Below are 23,846 nucleotides of genomic sequence, written 5' to 3'. Positions count from 1 at the left end.
GTTACAACATTAACCTTTACTACAAAACTGAGAAATGCAAATTAACTTGCAATCTTGGACAATGGAAACCCTATTGGCTCCGATACTAGTGCCCCTTTTGGTATTTATTTAACTTAATTGAAGAAAAAGTTGATGTACAATGGGATTCTCCCAATCCTTTTCGATATTCCAATTCCCCTTGATGTCCAAAATGACCAACAAGTCTTCAATTTGATTTGCCTCTTGATTCGGGCACTCAATTGGCATTCACCCGCTTTGATGGAGATAGAAAATGTCCCAAATTCATTAATTTGCTGGTCTCTTCACTTCAATTTGACTAAAAACAGCTTCAGCCTTGTTGAATCTAGGTCTTGCAGCTTTCAATTTCTAGTACGTCTCCTGAGGTTGTTTGTAAACCTTGATTTCTATGCTGCTGATTAGGGTTTACAGTAGAGAAATCTGAAATTTCTTGACTTTGATGATCTCAATGCTGTAATTAAATTTATCTGATATTTATTTCGTTGCCTTGAAAAATAATTTGACTGGCCAATAATTAAATTTAAATAAGCAACTTTCACTCTCAAGTGTCTTTGCGTCATCTTTGACCATTAGATTAGCATCAAGTACCATTAAATTCCACTTCTTTAGTGTCACCAACTGACACTTATGACCAAATGAATGACCTAGGCTACCAATTGACACTCGATACGACCAAGTATTTGCACAGCATAACTTACAACAATTTTTGCCTTTGACTTTGCGTGATTTCCTTGGGTCCCACGGTCCTAAATTTACTCTTAATCCCACTTACACCTCACAGGTGCAACATTTACTTAACCATGTGATTAAAAATTAATCCATACGTTAAGTGAGGTTTAAAAAATACATATCCTCATGACAATGCTCCCCCTTAAAATCCTTGCAATTGTCCTTAATTGCATTGCTAGATGCATCAAAAGCAAAATAGTGGATTTGAATTTTCACAAGGCATCATAGTTAACACAACATTGTACACTGTTACTCAACCATTTCATAGGCCCAATATATCTTGAAAATTACCAGCCAATCATAACATAATATAAGACTCACAAAGAATCTAGAAAACATTGCTATATTATTATGTGATATGTCTATTTCTCATGAGCTCAACTCATCTGGCAAAACCAACCATAGCATAGCATAACCAAGCATAAATCATGGCTAAAACATCAATGGCATCATAACATATGTTGTTGTCCATGGAACTAGATATAAACCATTGAAAACTTAACATAATCTAATCATAAATTGATTATTTGCTGATCTGAGAACTGATCACCAATTGCTGTAAATGTGACCCCAAATTGATCACAAACTCATTGCAAAAATTAACCAGCGATCAATGCAAAAAATGATGCAAAATTGATCCCAAAAGTGACCATAAAAGGTTCTTAAGCTGATCAAAAATTGAGTTGAAATTGATCAAAATTTTTGTCTCAAAATTGAGGCAAAATTCATACCAAATTGATCATAAGCTAATGCAAAAGTATAGTTTTAGTGTCCGGGTGAAACTCATATTCATTTGCATACATCTCATAGTGACTAGAACACTAAGTAGTGACCTCATGGCAAACATATTGTCAGCGTAGTATCTTGGATACATATTGAATACATCTGAGATCCACTACATATGAGAGCAATCCATAACTGGAGGAGTGGAAGTGTTTTCTTCCCCTTGAGCATTAGGCAATACTTCGGGCCCTTACTCTACTGAACCTGACGGAGTCCGAACTAAAGTCGGTTCTTACTAAAATGCATCTACCTAAAGCTGCAACAACTTAGGATGGTCTGCCAAGTCATCCTCTTCTATCCATTTGGGGTCCAATGGTAAATAATTCTGAAAATTTCTCCAAGTATCTCTTGGAAACTTTATCTTTGACCTTTCTTTCCTTATGTACCAAAATTTGCTTGAGTACTAAAATCTCATCCAATTCCTCAATCTCAGACTGAATTTCAACAGACATATCCTCTAGTACATCAAAATGAAAAGGCCTCAACAAACTGACATGAAACAATTTGTGTATCAAAAAATCTGGAGGTAATTTTAGCCGATATGCCACATGCTAATCTTCTCCAACACTTGGAAGGGCCCATAGTATCTCATACTCAACTTCGGATACAATCTTTCTTTTCCTTTCATTTTTTTCAGCCTTGCCTTTTTAAAACACAACAATACATAATCACTCTCTACAAATTGCAAAGCACATCCGTGGCGATCAGCTGCACTTTTTTGCTTTTCTTGTGATCTCTAAAGTACATATTTTATCTTTGTATACACTACATTCAAGTTTTTCACATAACGATTAGCCTCAAAGATCTTACCCTTAGTTTGCTGAATAGGTCGTATCTTCTTGCCATCCTCAACCACCTCAAATGAAGCTTTTGCTCGTAGAACTATGCACATTGTTATTGTAAGCAAACTCAACCAAGGGTAAATATTGCTCTCATTGTGTCTTGTGGTTTGAAACATAGCACCTCAAAAGAACTAACATTATGAAATTTGCTTCCTTAGATTGCCATCTATCTGCTGATGGAAGGATGATGAGAATTTCAGCATAGTATCCATATTCTCAAATAACCCCTTCCAAAATAAGCTGGTCATCCAAGGGTCTCGATCACTAATGATTGACTTTGGTATACCATGAAACTTAAAGATGTGCTGCAAAAGCAATCGTGCCATATGATCAACCTTTATTTTCTTCCTCATCAGAATGAAATGGACTTGTTTGCTAAACCTGCAAATGCTAGTTCATATCCCATAATTCCCTATAGATGTCTCAGAAAGCAAAAAAATAAAGTCCATTGCAATGCTCTGTCAAGGCCTATCTGGAATAGGCAAGGGCTACAACAAACCCAGCATCTTTTGTCTATAATGCTTTACTTTCTAGCATACAATGCATGTCTTAACAAACTGTTCTACATCATGTCTCAAAGCTGGTTGATAAAAGAAATGCTCCATTGCCTTGATCGTGACATCAATACCTTTGTGTCATGTATACAGAGGAGCATGACTTTCAGCGATAACTCTAGGTCTTAACTACTTTGTGACACACAGTTTTCCATGCATCATAAAAAATCCATCTCTTAGCACAAAGTGTTGATGCATTTGGCCATTGCAAAGCTGGTCATAAACATTAGCAAAGTCTGAATCAACAATATATTGCTATTTCATAGTATCCAACTTAGTGTAATAAACCATGCTGACAGCTGAAATTTTTGGCTTACGTGACAATGAATCAGCCACAACATTCTTTTTACCATCAATATGTACAATCTAAAAATGAAACATAGAGAGAAAATTTGTCCATATCATATGCTTCTCTAACAACTTTGTCTGCGTCAGAAAGTACCTGAAAGTTTCATCGTCTGTCTGCTCTATAAAAGCAACCCCTAACAAATGATGTTTTCACATAGACGCTGTATAAATTACAACCTAGAGCTCTTTCTCATAGACCTGCAAATTCTTTTTTGCACCATGGAGAATTTGGCTCTCATATGCCACAACTCGGTCATCCTGCATAAGAACAACCCCAATGATGTTACCACATGCATCACATTGAACTATGAATGACTTCCTTAGATCGGGCAATACAAGCACAGGATCTGAAGTCGTCTTTTCCTTCAACTTTTCAAATGTCAAAATTTCCACTATTGTCCATCTAAATGGCACATCCATCTTTTGCAAGGCATGCAACAAAGAAGCAATTTTAGCAAACCCACGTACATACTTCTTGTAGTAAGAACATAAATCCAAGAAGCTGTGGATCTCAAACACATTCCTCAAAGGTGGCCATAATCCTATTGCCTCAACCTTTGCAGGGTCCATGCAAATACCATCAGCCGATACAGTATGCCCCAAATAGTGGATTTCATGCAAGAAGAATTCACTTTTCTTATCATTGATAACTAGCCTATGCTCAGGTGGTTCATTAAACACAATGTCCAAGTGTTTTCTATGCTTTGTCTCACTCTTTAAATAGAAATTCATATCATCAAAGAAAGTGTCCACAAATCCTCTATGTGACCTAAAGATACGATCCATCATCCAATTAAAAGTAGTAAGAGCATTCGTAAGTCTAAAAGACATAACAAGAAACTCTCTTTTTTTTTTTGCAAATAAAGTGTGGCTAATTATATTACTTCAGAAAAAACTGAATACAACAAAGTGCTCATGCTCAACAGACTAGCTAGAGCTGATGCAGAGTCACAAATACATCGAGTATATAAGCCTCTCAAGGCGGTTTGGGGAGATAGAGATAAGAAGCCATGGAGAGGGGGTGTATCGCCATCTGGGGCTGCCTATCTACATCATGAAGAACAGGTCCTGGCTGTTCCACGTGCACAAGAAGCGAGACTCGCCCTGCACCTGGTTCCACCGGCCGCGTAGAGAGTGGATTATGGAAGTCCACAACTTAGCCAAAGTCGCCTGTACTGAAAGGCTCTCCCCGCCAAAAACCTCATGACAGCATGTCTTACAGATATGCCATCCAGTAAGACTCCCTACGATCTCCTATACCTCAGAGCAATCTGCTATGGGCTCCAATACCTAGCGGCTGGGTAAAGCTTCCAACCCAACCATTGCGTAAGACCTAGCCTCAATGATGAAGATCGCGTCCTGCATCCCGACCTCATACAAAAGGTAAGGCCCTAGATGACTGCTTGCCAACATAAAGCTCCCCACGAGATACATCCAAGGCTTGGTGCCAGACGATGGAAAATGTGGCATGCTCCTCTCCACACAAGCTGTGCTGCCTTGCACAACCAAAGGCAGTGCTTCGGAGTTTCCAAAAGCTCATTTACCTAACTCATAATCTCCTCCTATTGGGCTACATTGACTCCGTAGGGTGGCTTATTAGGTGCGCTACTTCCAGGGATAAGATCTATGCCATGATCTTCTTGCCTTTCAGACAGTAGTTACCTTGAAAGTCACTGAGAGAAGCAATCAGCATACATTTTCACAAATGACATGCGATCCTTCTCTAACTTAGACATATTCCCACCATTCTCACTGTCATCTTTATCCTTAGTAAAAACCACATACGCTGAAAGATGATTTTTAATTACTTTAGAAATGGCAACTGTAGATACAACAAAAACAAATTCACCTTTCAACTTTACATCAAGTATGAGTACCTTTTCCTTATGTTGAATGGTGATCCTTAATCCACGAGAATCAATCACTGCATACATACGGTGACACCATGCCATGCCAAGCAATACATCGCAACCCTCGAGTGGAGCAATGAAGAACTTTTCGTTGTCCACATATCCTTGTAAATCCCAAGCTGTCATGATATCCACCTCAAAGGTACTTATCAACCAATTCAATGCAAACATTTGCTTGAATTGTATCCACGTTGGCGATGCTCTACCTTACATCAAAAGAGTAGACCACCACTCTAATGTATTCCCTTTCAAGAAAGTGGTTGCCTTTCGAATCTTTGAGGACTCCTTGAAGTTCCTCCCTAAATAGGTTGCATCAAACTATTGAATGAAAGTCAAAGCTTTCAGCCTATCTTGTATACCATTGAAGGACTCAGACTTCGCTGCTTTTCCACCCTCATCAGTCTTTTACTGCCCCTCTGGGTGTCAAGTTGTCATATACCGACTGCTACAAAAAGGGTGCATTTGCTGAATTTACATCAAAACCAACACCAATCAGAGCATTTGCATGCCCAGCATTCATTCTTTAAGCCCCATAAGCATTCACGGGTGCAGATGCAATATCAAACATGCTACTTTGTGCCCCACGCATCAAGCGAATGCTGCCATACCCAAGGCTTTTACATATTTCCAACCATACTCGAATACATTGGGCCTTGCACACCATGCATTAGTTGCTGCATAGTATAGGGATTTGTGCCATACATTCCATATGTAATCCTTGTCCAACCATAGTATGAAAAATGGTACTTCCACCAAAATATCCTAGCTATTCCATCATAGCATGCATGCTCAGCTGTCCAAAATCCATGGGATTGGCACTTCTATGATGGCCTTGCATTTGCATTTGGATTGGCATCTTTGGGAGCTTCAAATGAGCGGTTTGGCATTATCTTTCATGCATCTTCTTCTTCCGAAGATGTAAAAGACGTCTTTCTTCTTGCCTTTGTAGTCCTTCTTTGGAGTATTCAAAAATCGAGTAAATTGAGGATCCTTTGCCAATTCAGCAAAGAGATTTGCTATTGTCCTCAACCAATTCCTGAACTGGTCATCAAATTCCTCTTCACTTTACTTGTCATCAATCTTTTTATGTCCTAAGGCTATGCATCTTGCCTAACAACAACATTTTCAGCTTGTTGTCCATGGTCTAAGCCTTGTCCAAGGTTAGACATTGCATTTCCTTCATTCCCATGTGAATGTTCATACTGAGAGGTATCATCACTGCTTGAGTCTATCTCACTGTATAAAGACATATTGCTGTAATTTCTCAGTTGAGAGAAAAAATCAACACTAGCACAAAGCTTTTGCTTACAATCAAATGCCTGAAGCCCACGAAATCAAGAGATTGAGTGGTCATCTAATTCCCTAATTACAACTCAATTAGGGCAGTAACATTGATTACAAAACTGAGAAATGTAAATTAACTTACAATCTTGGACAATAAACACCTTGTTGGCCCCAAAACTAGCGCCCCTTTCGATATTTATTTAACTTAATTGAAAAATAAGTTGATGTACAATGGGATTACCCTAGTCCCTTTCGGTATTCCAACTCCATGACCAACAAGTCTTCAATCTGATTTGTCCCTTGATTCGGATAGTCAATCGACCTTCACCCGTTTTGATGGAGATGGAAAATATCCAAATTCATTGATTTGCCGGTCCCTCCACTTGAATTTGATTCAAAATAGCTTCAGCCCTATTGAATCCAAGTCTTGGAGCTTCCAATTTCTGACACGCTTCCCGAGGCTGCTGCTAAATCCTGATTTTTGTTGTATATTAGGTTTTACAACAGAGAAATCTGAAATTTCTCAGCCTCTAGTGATCTCAATGCTGTAATCTTCAAAGCAAGGAAGTAGAAAGATTGGGAGACAAGAGAGAGTTTCTTCACGAAGAACTGAAGAAAAACTATCATTTACTACTGCTTTCTTGTCTCAACAGCTTGTAGATCCTGTCACCTGTTATTTATTGGTCTTCTCCTACCCCTGGCTGCCTCAAAAGGCCCTCCAATGGCTGCAAATCAGATTAGTAACATCTCCTCCCTCTCTCTTGCAGGCTGAATCCACTAAAAATGCCTCTCTCCAGCCTTTAAAGACGTTTTTCAATCTTGCATGGGCATTTTTGACAAGTGGTAGCCTTCCTAAATGGTTTTTTCAACATTATCCATAATTAAATATTAATTTCAATCTTTAAATACCGAAAATTAATCTAATAATTATTTCGGTGCTCGAAAAAACAATCTAATTGGCCGATAATTAAATTGGCTAGGCAACTTCCATTCGCGAGTGCCTTTGCACCATCTTTGACCATCAAATTGACGTTAGGTACCATTAAACGCCCCTTCTTTAATGTCACCAACTGACACTTATGGGGCCAAATGAATGACCTAGGCCAATAACCAGCACCAGATATTGCCAAGTACTTGTGCGGCATAACTTATAACAACCTTTGCCTTTAACATCCCGTGATTTCCTTAAGTCCTGCGCTCGTAAATTTACTCTAACCCTAGTTACACTTCATATGTGCAACATTTACTTAACCATGAAATTAAAAATTAATCTACACGTTAAGTGAGGTTTCAAAAATACATGTCCTCATGACACAAGATAGCAATAGTATAATGGAAGATGAGACAAGACTAGATACTATAACTAGACAAGAACTAGAACTGAAACTTGAAGTTACTTACTTGGAGGTCTTGACTCCTTGAGCTCCCAAGACTGGCATTGGCAAGATTAAGGAGCTCTATAGCGAGTCTCTCCTTTTATAGGTGTTGAAGGGCGGCTAAAGATCTGCTAGTATGTTCCATGATGACATCATTAATGATCCAGGCGATAACATGGTATATCTTCTAGAAGATGCTATGATGACATGGCAATGGATTCACATGATTGGCCCGAGGATGTCTTGTTAAGGCTACGTTCAAATGGGGTGTGGATTCATATGGCATGAGCAAGAATTAATCCGTACATTTATCATGGCATGTCCGTGACACATGCCACATTTGGGACAACTTGTGACCCATCTTCCTCATCACAACTAGGCTCAATGTCATGTTCATAAAACCCTTTTACGTTGTAAAAATCAAAGCCCTTCCTTATTTTTTCTTCTAGTGTACAAGATCCAAATCATAAAAGGTTTGATTATGTTAACTTCAATAGAGGAGGCTACAAACACAAACATATATCTACAAGTATATCTAGCAATGTACCCTCTATTCTTTTGAGCATTGAGTTGGCATTTCTAGTTCACTATTCCCTCCCATCCCGCCCTCTTCAACCCATTCTCTTTCATTTGCATTCAATAGCTTAGGATTAAATTCCACCACTACATCGGGCATCATTGGATTAGGATCATCTATTTCCATTCCTAGCACTTTTCCTTTTTCAGTACCTCATATAAGCTATTGATAGGCGAATGCCACTCTACACCTTGGTACATCATTAGCGAGAATGCCACCCATTACCATTGTGCCTTACACACAACCGCAAGTGAGCGCATCTCCTTATGTTGGGACATTTGTGATGGGTATCCCTCTCACTCCCCTTATACATTTACCACCTTTTCCGTCCTCTCAAACCTAAGGATATCCATCCTTTGATGATGGCATGCCATCACACTCCATAGGTCATTGCTATATAGGGATTTCCATCCTCTATCTATAGAGTCCCTATCCCTCCTTGGGCTACTCGTGGCTACAATGCCCATGCCCAATCACTCCCAAGTCACTAAGATGCACATTTTGACACATGTTTTTTTTGGTGAATTACACAATGTACCAACACAAGAATTCCTTGCTTCTTGAGGGATATCAAAGTTGATGTACTATGGGGCATGGCCAAACAGTTAGGCCTCTAATAAGTGCAAACAGTTAAGAGCCATTTTGCAAGGCATTATCCATTGGCTTCCAAACAAATAGCCATACACAAACGAGAGAAGTAGATACAAACTAACAAGACAAAGGTCCTTAGTTCATCGTCTTGCCCCTTCAAACTTCTACAAACCCCTTGAAAAAAAATAGATCGGGGCGGATAATGGATTCCTGCAGAAGGATGTAGCTGTGGTCTGTGTTTCCAATCATTGTAATGCATAAATGCAACTCTTATTGTGATAGGTCCTGAAGCCTTGCCCAGCTGCCAAGTACTCGAGCCCATGGCATCACAGTTAAAGAGGTTTGGGAGATCATTGGGAGCCTCGGAGGTGGATGGCACATCTGGAAGGCATGCTGCCAAATGATTTTCAGTGGTGAGAGACTCTTAGTGTACACTACTCTACCAGAGCTTTGGCTGTCCATCATCCACTCACTCTGTAGCTGCTGGAATCGGATACAGGATGACTCATCACTGACAAGAGCTTCGGTAGCAGTTCATTCACACTTGGGGTGGCCATGGCATGTTTTTCATATTGCATGCTGGCTGCCCTAGGTGGCATTAAATCCCCCCTCCATGGCTCCTATTCCCCATTCCCCCCAACCACCTTGACAGGCTTGTATATGAGTGATTTCTGATTTACAGACGGCTCCAGCTAGACTGTTGAGCACATGTACTTTTCTCCCCATGTAAAGCTGACGCTGGTGTAAGACAGTTCCTGGAAGCTCGGACATTTTGGGCAGGCTCTGATTATACTTTGCAAATAGAAATAACCACCACTGCAAAAGGAACAGTGCATGAGCTCCTAGGCCCTGGGAAATTCATGGATGCACATGACCTTGTCCGGCCTTTTAGGACATCCAAGAACATGATGTCAATAAACAGCTCAATCTGATCATTCACAAATTTGTTGGGTTCTTGTTCCAAATAATGTGCTCAATGTCTGTTTGATACTGCAGTCAACAGCAAACAGTGCCTTGTAACTTGGGAGAAATGTTGATCCATGCTGAAGTCAACAGGCAATCGATCAATTTAGTCAATGGGCATGAAGTCCACATTCAAGTAAAATCCTACAGAAATTTGGGCACCTGGCTCTTTAAAGAGCCGCATGCAAGCCATCCAGATTCCATCATACGCAACACTAATGCTTGGGTGTGCCCTTGTAACAGTCATGTAAACACAACTCGCTGTTAAGGAAAGAGTTCTGTTATGCATGATGTAGCATAAGAGAAAACTCGCTAGTTCAAGAAATCATCAAATTAATCAGTTAAGAGAAGCAAAAAGGTTGCTAATCACTACACGTAGTATCTTTGCCTAGAGGGCAAACAATTTCATTTCATTTTGAAGTACATGAACCAAGCAAGTAGGATAATTGACAAGCATAAATGTAAACCCCCCAGGAATGAGTCAGCATAATTTCTATCCAAGAATTTTACCTGTTCTTCACTAAGCCCAAAATACTCCCCTTCCCTAAGCACATTCTTGGTGATCTCTTGTGATGCCTCAAAAGTGACCACAACCCATGGGATTTGCAGCTTTTCTCCATGAAGCAACTGCTGTGATTCAACAAGAAGTAAACATGTGTGCTCTCTGTAAAACCTTTGGAAGAAGACACAAGAAAGTCAAAAAATCTTACCCCAGCGAGCTCTTGTAAAGCCTGCAATTTTTCTGCTTGATACTGAAGCTTTGGCTTTAAATATGGGGGTGTCATGTTACTGCTTTGATCACCACCTGTAGGCAGCGAAACTACTGCTACTCTACCTTCTGCAACTAATTCCAACCCTTCTCGCCACCAATTCCATGTTTCTTTTTCGACTCCCTTATTCCAGCTCAAAGGTTGTGAAGCAGTTGTAACCCATTCTTTCAGACCGCTCCAATCAAAAGAAGAAACCCTTACAGCAGGTGACAACTGCCTTTCATCATTTGAAGTCCTGCACACATTACAAAGCAGCCTCTTTATTGACAGAATAAAATCACAAATAATCTTGTAACTAAAAGAGAATTTTGAGTTAAGGCCGGTCCATCAAGATTCATACACTTGCAGATTTTTAAAACAACTCTGAACTGCATGCTCGAAAAGCTTAAAATCAATGCCCATCAGTTGGGCTCTCAAAGCCTCCCTCTGCACCTCGTCTCCAGAAACTAATCCTGAGAGGATATGGTCTTGCTTCAGTGCCAGAACACGTTTTTTGATTCCAACAGTTTTCTCTTGCATTTTGCGCCTGGTTTTCAAGGCCTGCATATACATTTTATGGAAAGTAAACTTGTGAACTGCACAAATTGCCAATATAGTTTTTTCCCAAAGAAAATAAACTTTTATTAATAACACCTCAGGAAAAATGTTCCTGGAGCTAAAATAGAAGTACAAAAATAAGCCCTGAAACGGACCAGAAGCAAATCAGAAATACAAGAACTGAGTAAACAGCCAGTCTGGTAGGCGGGCTGTAATGCCAGAGCAAATGCAACACAAAGTGGAAGAAGGTAGCCAGAGTGCCCTTCAAATTTCAATTAATCTCCTAGACCCAGAAAAGAAATGACTTAGGAAATATATGCATAAAGCATGGTGTCTAAATAGCAAGCCCAAAGCATTAGAGCAAAGGCTCAGCGTACATTGAATGCTTCAATTTGTTAATTGTGTTGTTAACAGCTGGGGGAGTATATGTAAAAGATGAGACCATCTTAATCCACGAGATTGAACATGACTTACACATATGCTAAGTCCCTAAGAATTGTTTAAAAGATAAAGTGGACACTTGGCGCCATGATGGGTTGGCATCCTATAAACACAATCGATTGTAAGGACTATACAGCTGGTTAGCTCTCTACTATCTATTGTTAAATCACTAAAATTAGAAAATTAGAAAAACAATTATTGTGACATGTGCATCCTCATACCAATGCATAGCAAATGCAAGCACACACTCACTTTTCTATCACTGATCGTTTAATGAGCTGCCGTGATTCCTACCCTGGCATATTGTCCAAAGGATCTCATGTGGGAATCAGGAATGGGAAACGATCTGCCAGGTAAACCAAAAAGGCAGAAATTCTTGGAGACCTTATAAGTTATCGGAAGCAGATCATGCTCTCAAAAGCCCAAAGATTCTATCATGAAAAGCATGTGGGAAAATTCTGATCACTGAGGTTTAGTCTCTCTCTTGTATGAGCATCTTTGGTGATGTGTTGAGTAGATTTCTCATGAATATAAGCAAGGCTACCACTAGGAGCACACCAACCAAGCATCCATAAAAGCATAATTGATTAGAAGGTAACTTACTTTTCCAGATGGCATGCTTACATAGCACTATGCAAGCTTACAAATATATGCACACCAATATACAGAGTTGCAAGCAACCATGCATGCATGCATGTAAGAGACTAACTGATTATGACAGATTAAGAGACAAGCATGAATAGGATGAATTCCTCATCGTAAAGAATATTGAAAGCTTTATTCAACATATTGCTGCTGGATCAAAATTCAAGACTACTGAACAAAGTGGCTGCTCAAGAATTATGACTTGTCGACTTGATAGCTGCTGGAACACACTCCAACACAACTAAAGAAACATGGGTGATCAAGAATCACTTCCACCGTCCATGACGGTCCAATCTCCATTTTTGACAGAGGCACTTATGTGAGGCACACCAACAAGCAAAATGACTGCTCTAGTAGCTCACCACAAACTTATCTCAAGAGGGGCTGACTGTGACCTCCAGCCTGGAAAGCAAACCTTCTCTCAGCTCTGACCAGCAAGCATGTGTCCAAGCTGCCATTATCAAGTGTGTTTTGACGAGCTTGAATTTCAGCAAATGTCACACTGCAAATTACTGCAGAGAATTTAACCTACGAAGGTCCAATCAAGTCTAGATTCCAGCTGCAAATGCTTGCTTATTATGTCAATCTGACTCCACCATGCTTGTGGGCTAAACTCCATCTGCTAGACCCCCTATTCAAATAACAATCAACAAACTTATCATGCTTGAGGCTCAACTCCCATTTGCTAGACCCCCTAGTACTATGATAATCAACAATTTACCATACTTCAACTCTCATGCTAAAGTATTGCTAAAGCCCTATCACCAAGAATAGAAACATGTATATGCTCAAGTTAACTCATTATTTATTTTTTTGCACGAATAAAATTGTGGCTAATTATTACTTGGAAGATGTAATAAAGTGCAAAAGCTCAACAGTCTAGTTGGAGCTGGGTGCAAATCAAATCATGTTACTTCTATAGAAGGCCTCTCATGGCAAACTTTGTTGAGCTAGAAATACATTAGCTTCACTTAAACAGCCCCAAAACATGCTTAATTAAGGAAGAAACCTTGTTTATTTAAAAAGAAATGTGTTCCTAGAGAGTGTCTATATCCCATAAGCATAAACCCATTTGGGAGGGCCCAACTTTCTTAAAATAGGTATACTACCCTCCATTCAGCCTTAATCTCGTTGTTGCAGATTTTAGGTATTCAGCTTGCTGTGCACACCCCGGACGTGGAGGACATTGCGGTCCAAACTGGCCATTGCTGTCTACAACAGTTTGGCGCCTATTTCCGGCCCTTGTTCAGCAGAGCCAAGGTTTGGAGTATTGCCTGATGCTCAAGGGGGAGGTAGCACTTCGACTTTGCTAGTTGTGGACATCTCTCATGTATAGTGGATCTTGGATATATCTAGCATACATCCAAGATACTGTGTTAACAGTATGTTTGCCACGAGGTCACTACTCAATGTACTAGTCACTGTGAGAGACTTTGATCAATTTCAGCTCAGTTTTTTTTCAGTTTGAGAATCGTTTATGGTCACTTTTGGGATCAATTTTGCATTAATTACTGATTAGTTTTTGCAATGAGTTTGTGATCAATTTGGGGTCACATTTGCAACTGTTTGTGATCAATTCTCAGATCAGTAAATGATCGGTTTATGATTTGTTTATGCTTAGTTTTCAATGGTTTACAGTTGGTTCCATGAACAGCAGCATGTTAGTAAATGCCATTAACAGTTTTAGTCATAGTTTATGCTGAAACTATTCAGAGCTGATTTCAGCATGCTGACTGCTGCTACTTTTTCCTACATTTTGTCTTTCTCTCTCCTGCAACCAACGTTTTTAGTCCCTCTCCTCACATGCGCTTTTTAGTCTTTCTCTCTCCTATACTACCGTTTCCATCAGATTCAGCCTTCCCTGACTACATTTGCTAGTGTTCGACATCTGGAGACTGCCTTGCTACAACTCGAGATCCGTTCGGAGTACAACACTCTCTCTAGCCCATTACCCTTGCCCTGATCCTTGAGATACAAGAGTTCAAGGTACAGTATTCATTCACTACATAGTGTGTTTGCTGTATGAGCATTGTATATTCAATAGTCATATCATTTTATTCATTCAATAGTCATATCATTTCATTCATTCTTTGTGTTCATTGTCTCTAAGTTACCCTAACCCTAATTGTGTTCTTCTACCAATCTTTGCTTTGTCGTACAGTGTTATTTGTGTTTTTGTGTTAGGGAATTTCTTCACATGGTATCAAAGCCGAGTTCTCTGAGAGAAACCTAGGCCTTGATATGAAAGCTCTACACAAGAAGCATGAACAACAGAAGGGCAAATGACTTCAAACATTACTTTCACAAAACTTCTCACATTCGAGCTAAATCTATCGAGAAACGAGTCGGAGTGGGCCTCACAGCTTGCTTCACAAGCTCCCGACATGGCTGAACAGACGTTAGACTACCCTGGAGTTCCACGACCTTACGAGATCACTGCAACTGAGTACGATCTCATTTTGATGCATAGAGCCTAGCAGCAAATAGAATGTAAGCCTGAATTTCAACCTTTAGATTCGGTGCACCAATCTACTGACCATGCAGGAAGGCCAAAATCTCCACATAGGACTGGCCATCTGCAAGTGAAAACTGACATAAGAGTACACTTCATTGCCTTCATATTTATTCTCTCCGATGCCAAGTATATCTACCATTTCAAATTCTGCTAATGATGATTCTCCTTCTCCTATTGATATGGATGATTTTCATAATGAAGAACGTATGCAAAACAATTTCTGATTTATCAGTAATGAGGAAGACAGATATTTCTTTATGAACTCAAGATTAGGTAAGCAATTAAAACAAGAATCTGTGAGTACTCCTTCCTTTTCTTTTCCTTCATACAATTTTGTTTTCAAAGGTCAAAATGAAGTAGATGCATCTTCATCATCATTATTTCAATTTAATGCATTTAATGGACAAAAGGAACCCACATTTACATCTATCACAAATCCATTTAATCTCCCTCCCGTCCCACCCTCTTATTCCGCTACCACATCCTTTCAACCTCCATTAAGTGCACCGCATGTTGCATCTCATGTAGGATCACGTGTGTTTTCATTCACCACACCGAGGGGTTCTTCAAACTTAAACACAGCCGTTAGGACCTCATCTCTTTCTCCGCGGGATAGTGTTCCACCTTTTCCTCAAACACATTCACATCATTGCAGCTTGGGTCTTCTCCCCAGTCTCTCTGGAGTGTGGATCAATCGGTGCTACAGCTTGCCTCCATGGCATTACCTAGTGGACCCTCTGGTCATTATGTTGTGTCCCAGCCGATATTTGGACAGGGCTTAGGTGTCCTAGTGCCTCCATCTCCACCGGCACCTTGTAAAAACATTCATGTTCCAATGTCTCTGCATCAATTGGCACTCATTGGACACTCACAACCTATTTCTGCCTACCCACCTCTTCCCTCTCTGCCTCCTTATCAGACACCTCCACCACCACCACCATCTTATCTTCCACATCCATCTTACCCTACATTCCCGATATCTCGTAGTTCTACCTCATCTTCCACCAAGCATGCATTCAATGACAAGACTCATTTTAACGGGTCAAACTTTTTTACAGCTTCGTCAAACCAATGGGATCTTGTGCAGAGGTTGGAACCCCAATCCGATCCCGCACTTGTTCCATAAGAGGTTGTCCTCATGGAAGGCTAGTAATGCCTTCGCTATTGTCGAGCTGATGCATGGCTTATTGCTTGAGTTTCATTCTCAACTTCAGCATTTTGACTTAGCATCAAAGCGATGGACACACTTGCTAACCCCTATGCAACTTGGGATAGGGCCCGTCAAATAAATCTTGACCATGAGCTTCAAAACTTACAAAATGTCTAACCAAGATAACTTGAAAGTCAAGTTGGCTGAGTATCGACATCTCCTTGCCGAATTCTCCACTGTAGGAACTCCTAAGTCCTCCAACGATCACGTCATACCGTTTCTTAACAAGCTACCGCGTAAATACTTCAATTTTGTGCAAAAAGTGGTTTCTCTATCCAATTTTTCCACATTCTATGAATTTGAATGTCAATGATTGTGTTATGCATGGTTGTTCAATTAGTTTCATATAAAACAATCCCTCGGAGGGGACTCTTGTTGCTGATTCTCAGAAGGGGTAACAAGGAACGGGTAAACAAAATCAAACTTCAAATCAAAATCAAGCAAGGAAATCACAAGGAAACTCCCAATCTCAACTCATACCCAAGTGGCAGAACGTATCTAAGAAAAATAGATATTACCAACATTGTCAAAAGGCTGGCCATTTTGACAATGAGTGTCGATCAAAGGCAAAAGGCACAGCACCAAAACTCAAGTCACAAACTCCCACCCCTTAGTCATGCAACCCCCATCAGGGGAGGCAGGATGATGGCAAGGGGCAGTGGTAAGGTCAAACTCACACTGCCATCGGTCAACCATCTCAATTGACAACGTTCTCAACTCCAAAGGGCTTATCTGACTAGTCTGCAAGAACCCACATCATCTCCGTAGAGACATCCGATGCAAGTCTCGTCCACATCTGTGAGTTGCCTCCCGAAGAGGTTACCGCGGAGGCCCAATCATCACAATCGAGCACATCAACACATGTTTGGCTTGTGGACAATAAAGCTACACATCACATGACTCCTATAGAGTACATCTTTTGTACCCGAGCTCCTGCAGCTGGACGAGTCCGCGTAGAAAACAACTCCTCGATCAAGATCCACGTCAAGGTTGCATCAGTTTTGCCATTGACAAGGGTCCGGATCTGGCTTCGCTGGACAATGTATACCATGTCCCTCAGCTTGGGGTGAAATTGTTATCTATTTAGCAGCTTTGACAATTGGGGCGAGCAAATTTCTTTACAACGACCACAATCGAGGTCCTTGACTCTCAGACTCGTTTAGTGATTGCTCACGATAAGGCACAGCCTAATGGCCTATACCACATTACCCATTTTCTTACTAGGCTAACAACTGAGGACTCCATGTTACATAGCTTCTCGACATTAGCCACATCTTTGGAGTCTACGAACAATGAGCGTCTTTGGTGTTGAGCTAAAAATGCATTACCTTTACTTAAACAGCCCCAAAACTTGCTTAATTAATGAAGAAACCTAGTTTATTTAGAAAAAACGCGATCCTAGAGAGTTTCTATGTCCCATAAGCAAAAACCCACTTGGAAGGGTCTAAACTTTCTATAAATACGTATATTGCCCTCCATTCATAACAATCTCGTTTTTGCAGATTTCAAGTGTTTCGGCTTGCTGCCCACGCCCCGTTCACGGAGGATATCTTAGCCGCGAAGCTGTCCATTCCTATCTCCATCACTTGGCACCTGATTTCCAACCCTCTTTATACAGTTTGGAGCTAATTCCAACCAAGCGACTATTGTTCCTGTGCAGATCTACTACCGTATAGCCTGCCACATCATCACAACCCTACGTTTACTTCCTGCAAGCTATCACCCAGCTGTTGCAGCTGTCGTTTGGCAGTTTTCTCTCTCCTCCAGTTGTCGCTCACAGCTTTTGCAAGCTATCGCCAAGCTATCCACCAACCTGCACTTCGCAGTTTTCTCTCTCTTGCAAGCTGTCCTGCCTGCGTTTTTAGTATTTCTCTCTCCTCACTGCCATCTGCATCAAATCTAGCTTCTCACTGCTATGTTTGCCGGTGTTCAACATCTAGAGGCTGCCTTGCTGCGATTCGGGATCCGTTCAGAGTACGACACACTCTCCAGCTCATTATCCCTACCCTAATCCTTGAGAAACAGGAGTTTGAGATTCAGTATTCATTCACTACATAGTGTATTTATTGCATGAGCATTGTATATTCAACAGTTATATTACTTCAGTTATTTTCTGTGTTCATTGTCTCTGAGTTACCCTAACCCTAACTGAGTTCTTTTATCAGTCTGTGCTTTGTCATATGATTGTTATTTGTGTTTCTATGTCAAAGTATTTCTTTGCATTTGGCATTTCCGCCTAGGGCATCTTGGCTATGACTCTCCTTATGAGTTGTCTTGCCATGAGATGGTTGAGGGCCTTCCTCGCCTAAAGCTAGCTCGAGATGTTTGTAAAGCATGTCAACTCGGGAAGCAGCACCATAACCCATTCCCTCAGCTGTCTCCACAAAGAGCCGAGGTGTCTCTTAGATTAATTCATGTTGATCTTTGTGAGCCCACATCCACTACTGCCTTGAAAGACGCGTTGTGCTTCTTTTTTATAGTGAATTATCATTCGAGATACATGTGGGTGTACTTCCTCAAGCATAAGTCCAATGCTTTCACATATTTCTCTGCTTGGGTGCTGCTAGTTCATAACCAAACGGGTCGTCCTATTGGTTGCATCAGGAGTGATAGCAATGGTGAGTTCATATTCCACGAGTTTTCTGAGTTTCTACAATAGCATGGCATCTCTCACAAGCTCATATCTACCAACTCCCCCCCTCTCATAATGGAGTTGTAGAGCGTCACAACTGGACAATCATGGAAATGGCACACTCTATGTTGTTTGCAACAGAGTTCCCTGAGCGCCTTTGGATTGAGGTTGTTGACACTACGGTGTACATCCTCAACCCATGCTCGACTACGGCTCTTCCTCAGAAGACCCTGTACGAGGCATTCTTTAGCTCTCGGCCTGTCATATCCTACTTCAAAGTCTTCGCGTGTCGTGCATATACACATACGCTTGATGATAAAATAGGAAAACTTGTTTGTTTAATTCATACTAGACCAAACTTAGCTTACTCAATCAGTATTTCACAACACCTAGGATGTCACATTGGATTACATGTCTTCGTGTGTTGCGTTATTTACGGTGTACTTATTCTTATCGCCTCACTTATGGTTCTGATTTATCTTTATAGGGGTACATTAATTCTAATTGGGTAAGAAATCCTGACACTTGGCATTCCCATGGCAGCTACCTCTTCACCTTGGGCAAAGCTCTCATTTCTTGGTCCAGCCATAAGCAAGAAACGATGGCGACTTCCATTGCCAAGCCTGAATATAGGGCTCTCTTCGATGACACCACAGAGGCTATCTACCTGAGGAGCTTACTGGCAACACTTCACTTTCCTTGTGACTCTCCCATTGTTGTCTACTGCAACAAGCAAAGTATCATTGCCCTTGTGGGCAATCCGATCATCACACCATGGACGCAGCATGTGAAGGTCCACTTCCACTTTTCCAGAGAGCAAGTTGAGCTAGACACTATCCGCCTAGAGTTTGTGCCTTCATCAAACAATTTTGCAAACATTTTGACCAAAGCAGTCAACAGGCCGGTTCTTCAGTACCCTTTGCCCAGGATTAGCTTGGGTACACCCTCCCCTACTTCTTCAAATTGACAAGAAGAGGGTGCTTCCCTCTTGCTTTCCCTTCCAGTTTGAGAGCGGACGGCTACTTCTCTTCATAGTGACAATGATTATGCTTAACACTTTTTAAATATTCATTCATTCATTTATTCTTTTATAGTGTACTTATGGACATTTATAACTTCATCCACATTGTCACAATGACATGATTGTAAAAGGGCACTTGGACAAGCGAACAATTTTCCTACGAGGGCACTCTCCAAGTAGAACCATAGCATTGCATTTTGTGTGACATGAGATCTTGCATTACTCCATGCATTGGCATTCTGTTTATGTAAGCATGCATATGTGTGCATTTATCCCTTAGCAATCTTTTGGAGTCGTCGACTCTGGATCCACCATATTCGTGGCATTGCACATAGCAATCTCCAAGGTAGTTCTTCCTAGCTTGATTACGTGCTTTGCTTGTCTTACTTGCATCATCTTTGCTATATTTGTGTCACCCACACCTTAGTCATTTTTCTTTTTCACCCACACCCAGTAATGGTAGGTATAGTATGCTTGTTTTGTGAAGGTCTTGGGTCGACCATACCTTATCACTCTCCCGTTTGGGACATAGCTACTCAATAGACCGAAAACTCATTTGAAAAAAACTACAAAGCCATCCAAAAAGAAAAAAAAAAGTCCATACCTGATTGCATCCACCTTAACACTTGGTAAGCCACTAGGCAATCAACGTATACCCTTTGTCCGATGCCCTAGCCTCTCTAGGGTGATCACTTGGACTCTCTTGGTAAGATAACCATAGCCTTTGTAGTCTTAGTGGCCCACTGGGCAACCAACACACATCCTTTGTCCGATGCTCTAACTACTTTGGGATGGGACGTCTTGGGGTTTAAAAAAAAGATAAAGAAAAAAGAAAAGGGCTTGGTTGGCTTACTTCTCGTGGCACCATTGTTAGACCTCAGAGGAAGCGTTGAGCTAAAAATACATTAGCTTCACTTAAATAGCCCCAAAACATGCTTAATTAAGGAAGAAACCTTGTTTATTTAAAAAGAAATGTATTCCTAGAGAGTGTATGTATCCCATAAGCACAAACCCACTTGGGAGGGCCCAAAATTTCTATAAATAGATATCTGCCCTCCATTCAGCCTTAATCTCGTTTTAGCAAATTTCCGGTATTTCAGCTTGCTGTCCACACCCCGAACATGAAGGACATCACGATCCAAGCCGGCCATTGCTGTCTACGGCAATCTTGCGCCTATTTCCAACCTATCACACATTGTTTGGAGCTGATTTTAGCGTGCTGCTTACTACTACTGTTTTTTCCTGCGTTTTTATTCTCTCTCTCTCTCTCTCTCCCCCCTACACCCTACGTTTGCTATTTTCTCTCTCCTGCACTGCATTTTTAGTCTTTCTCTCTCTTGCACTGCCGTTTGCATCAGATTCAGCCTTTCGTAGCAGTGTTTGCTAGCGTTTGACATCTGAAGGCTCCCTTGCTGCAATTCGGAATCCGTTCGGAGTACGACACACTCTCTAGCTCATTACCCCTCCCTTGATCATTGAGATACAAGAGTTTGAGGTATAGTATTCATTCACTACATAGTGAGTTTGCATAAGCATTGTATATTCAATAGTCATATCATTTCATTCATTCTTTGTGTTCATTGTCTCTGAGTTACCCTAAATCCTAATTGTGTTCTTCTATCAATCTGTGCTTTGTCGTACGGTGTTATTCGTGTTTCTGTGTCAGGATATTTCTTCACAGTCTTGGGGAGATGGGGAAAAGAAGCCACGAAGAAGTATAACACTACCACAATTTATCATCCTATACAATGAAAAACAAGTTATGGAAACCTCGAATATGAAGGAACCACAACCAAAGCTCCTATCGATGCCAAGAGTCGCCTTGAAGTTGCAACCTGCTCCTAGCAACCTCTAAGGGGGCAAGTGATGGAGACAAGAGCTCCACCAAAGTGGCATCCATCAAAAAGCTCCCCACCATTGAATACCAACTGGCAACAGGATAGTTAGGGCAAAGCCTCCAAGCCTCAACTACACATAAGAAGGCAATCTCAATGATGTCAATCGTCTTGTGCATCCTTGCCTCATATAGTACATGACATCTTTCACTAATTGGCTACTGACAAAAAGAACCCCAAGTGACCCACCTTGAAACGTCCACCTAGGATCCAATTTGCATAGCACACTCAATGCAAGCCGTATCCATGAACATATAGGGATAGCCATAGAGCCAAACCGGCTCACCCTCGCCGCCTCACCCCCAAGCTTCGGAACTAGCAACATATTGGGTCATGACCACATCCCAAGAACTGGCATTCCATTCCACCAATCCACACACTCCCAGTATATGGATACATCAACCAATGGGCCAAGAGTCCAAGAGTGGCGATCACACAATGAATATGCACAATAGGGCCTTGAGACTAATAAATAGGACTCGGTTGCCCTGACCCTGAAGTGCCCTTAGTGCATTCGCACTAAGTCACTTCACGACCATTGTGATGAATGCTACTAGCATCCATCCAAATGTCCAAGGATGTAACATTTCTCCCCTTTTCTACATATCGTGTAGAAAGTCGACCATGGATTACTTTTTTAGCCCCTTGAGCTTGACGGTTATAGTTTTTCATACAATAATCAATGCCATATGGAAACATGTATGAAAGTGTGATTGAAGTATGATTCAAAAACTAGGACAGAATTATACATTGCCCTAATTTTGATTTTTGAAAAACAATAAAAATGAATCTAAATCCAGTATTCTATACCAAACTAAATGACTAAGCTAACAAGATGAATGAAAACTAGAATTTCATTATTTCAATAACTTTGGATTCTATAAAAGTGAGTGCAAAAATTCGCCAATAGGACGTTGTAAGTTTGGAGACATTATTTCTTTTAGGACCTTAAATTGAGATGTATGGCTCCAGACTTTGGCATCTCCTTGCTTGAGATTGTAGAATCTTTCCAACTTCTCGACATCAATTTGGTCTAGCTAAAATTGTGAGTGAAATCATATCTTGGCATCATCAAAAGTTGCCAAACATCTGGTTGTGGCACTAAAACATATGCCAAAAAACCGAAGACAAAAATATATGTGACACCAATGGTTTCCGGCCATTCCAAGCCTCATAAGGCGTACAATCAGCCAATACTTTAGACTGCAATTCAGCACATACACTACAAACATGCTAGCATCAAGCCAAAACTTTGGGGGCAGCTTATTGTGAGACAGCATACAACGTGCCATTTCCATCAAAGTGCAATTTTTTCGTTCAACCACACTGTTTTATTGAGGTGTGTAAGGCATAGTACAATGCCCCTTTCACTCAAGGAGTTGTGAACTCCCATGACATACATAGTCCCCATCATCTTGCATCCACTGCCATTTTCAGCCAAGGCCAAGAAAGTTTTAAAGCATGCAAACACTTCAAATTTGTGCTTCAAAGCATATTCCCAACAATGACGAGTCATGTCATCAATAAAGGTAACTAAGTACAAGTATCTTTCACTGGATATGACACACATGGGCCCACAAACATCACTATGCACAAGCTATGATTTCTTATCAGCACACATAGTACTAACCTTGGGAAATGAAGCACAATGCATTTTGCCAAGTACACAACTTTCACACACATCGTGAGTAGGTGCTTTCAACAAAGGGAGATCAAGCACCATATTTTTGCTTCTTAGGCATAGCAAACTGCCATAATTAAGATGACTAATCCAAGCATGCCATAACTCAAAGTCATCCACAAGGGTGGCATCTTTGAGAGTGTGCAATGGAAGAAGGAACACGAACACTGAGACAAAGGAAAGCACAGAGACTACAAGGAAAGCAAAAATAAATCTGCACTAAACAAGGAAAGAATGCTAAATACAAAAGGAGGACTGATCAGTCCCTACATGTAGCCCACAACGTTAGTTAGGGCACCAAATTGGGCTGATGATGATGGTAGGACGGAGGAAGATGAATGATCAAGCTTGGGAGGAGGAAGCTATCTATAGCCAACTAACCCCAAATCTGGCCGTATGCAATCTGGGGCCAAAAATATGGCCGACCGGCATTTAATGCTTCTAAAATGCCAGAAATGCTCAAAAAAATCCTAAGAAGGGTGGATAATGTCCGGCAAGTGAGGCAAGCTGATGTATGCAGAAAC

The 23,846-nt window shown here is 40.8% G+C and overlaps 1 protein-coding gene across 6 annotated transcripts in view; it reads right to left on the bottom strand.

The window, feature by feature from the left end:
* Positions 1 to 23,846, bottom strand: part of LOC148025056 (16S rRNA processing protein RimM family) — a 73,601-nt gene that overhangs the window by 17,851 nt on the left and 31,904 nt on the right. For 5 of the 6 annotated variants that reach the window (XM_087694753.1, XM_087694755.1, XM_087694752.1 and 2 more), the window contains 3 exons: positions 11,086 to 11,285; positions 10,686 to 10,980; positions 10,486 to 10,605 (listed from right to left, as the gene is read on the bottom strand). In XM_087694753.1, coding sequence (XP_087550879.1) covers positions 10,486 to 10,605; positions 10,686 to 10,980; positions 11,086 to 11,285 — 615 coding nt within the window. The remainder of the gene's footprint in view (positions 1 to 10,485; positions 10,606 to 10,685; positions 10,981 to 11,085; positions 11,286 to 23,846) is intronic. The other variant, XM_087694756.1, reaches the window with a different exon arrangement.

The sequence above is a fragment of the Lygodium microphyllum genome, chromosome 15, assembly GCF_053477565.2.
Source record: "Lygodium microphyllum isolate KBCC chromosome 15, Lygodium_microphyllum_v1.1.10, whole genome shotgun sequence".
Lineage (NCBI taxonomy): Eukaryota > Viridiplantae > Streptophyta > Polypodiopsida > Schizaeales > Lygodiaceae > Lygodium > Lygodium microphyllum.
The sequence above is the reverse complement of the archived record's forward strand: the minus strand, read 5'-3'. Positions and strand labels throughout refer to the sequence as shown.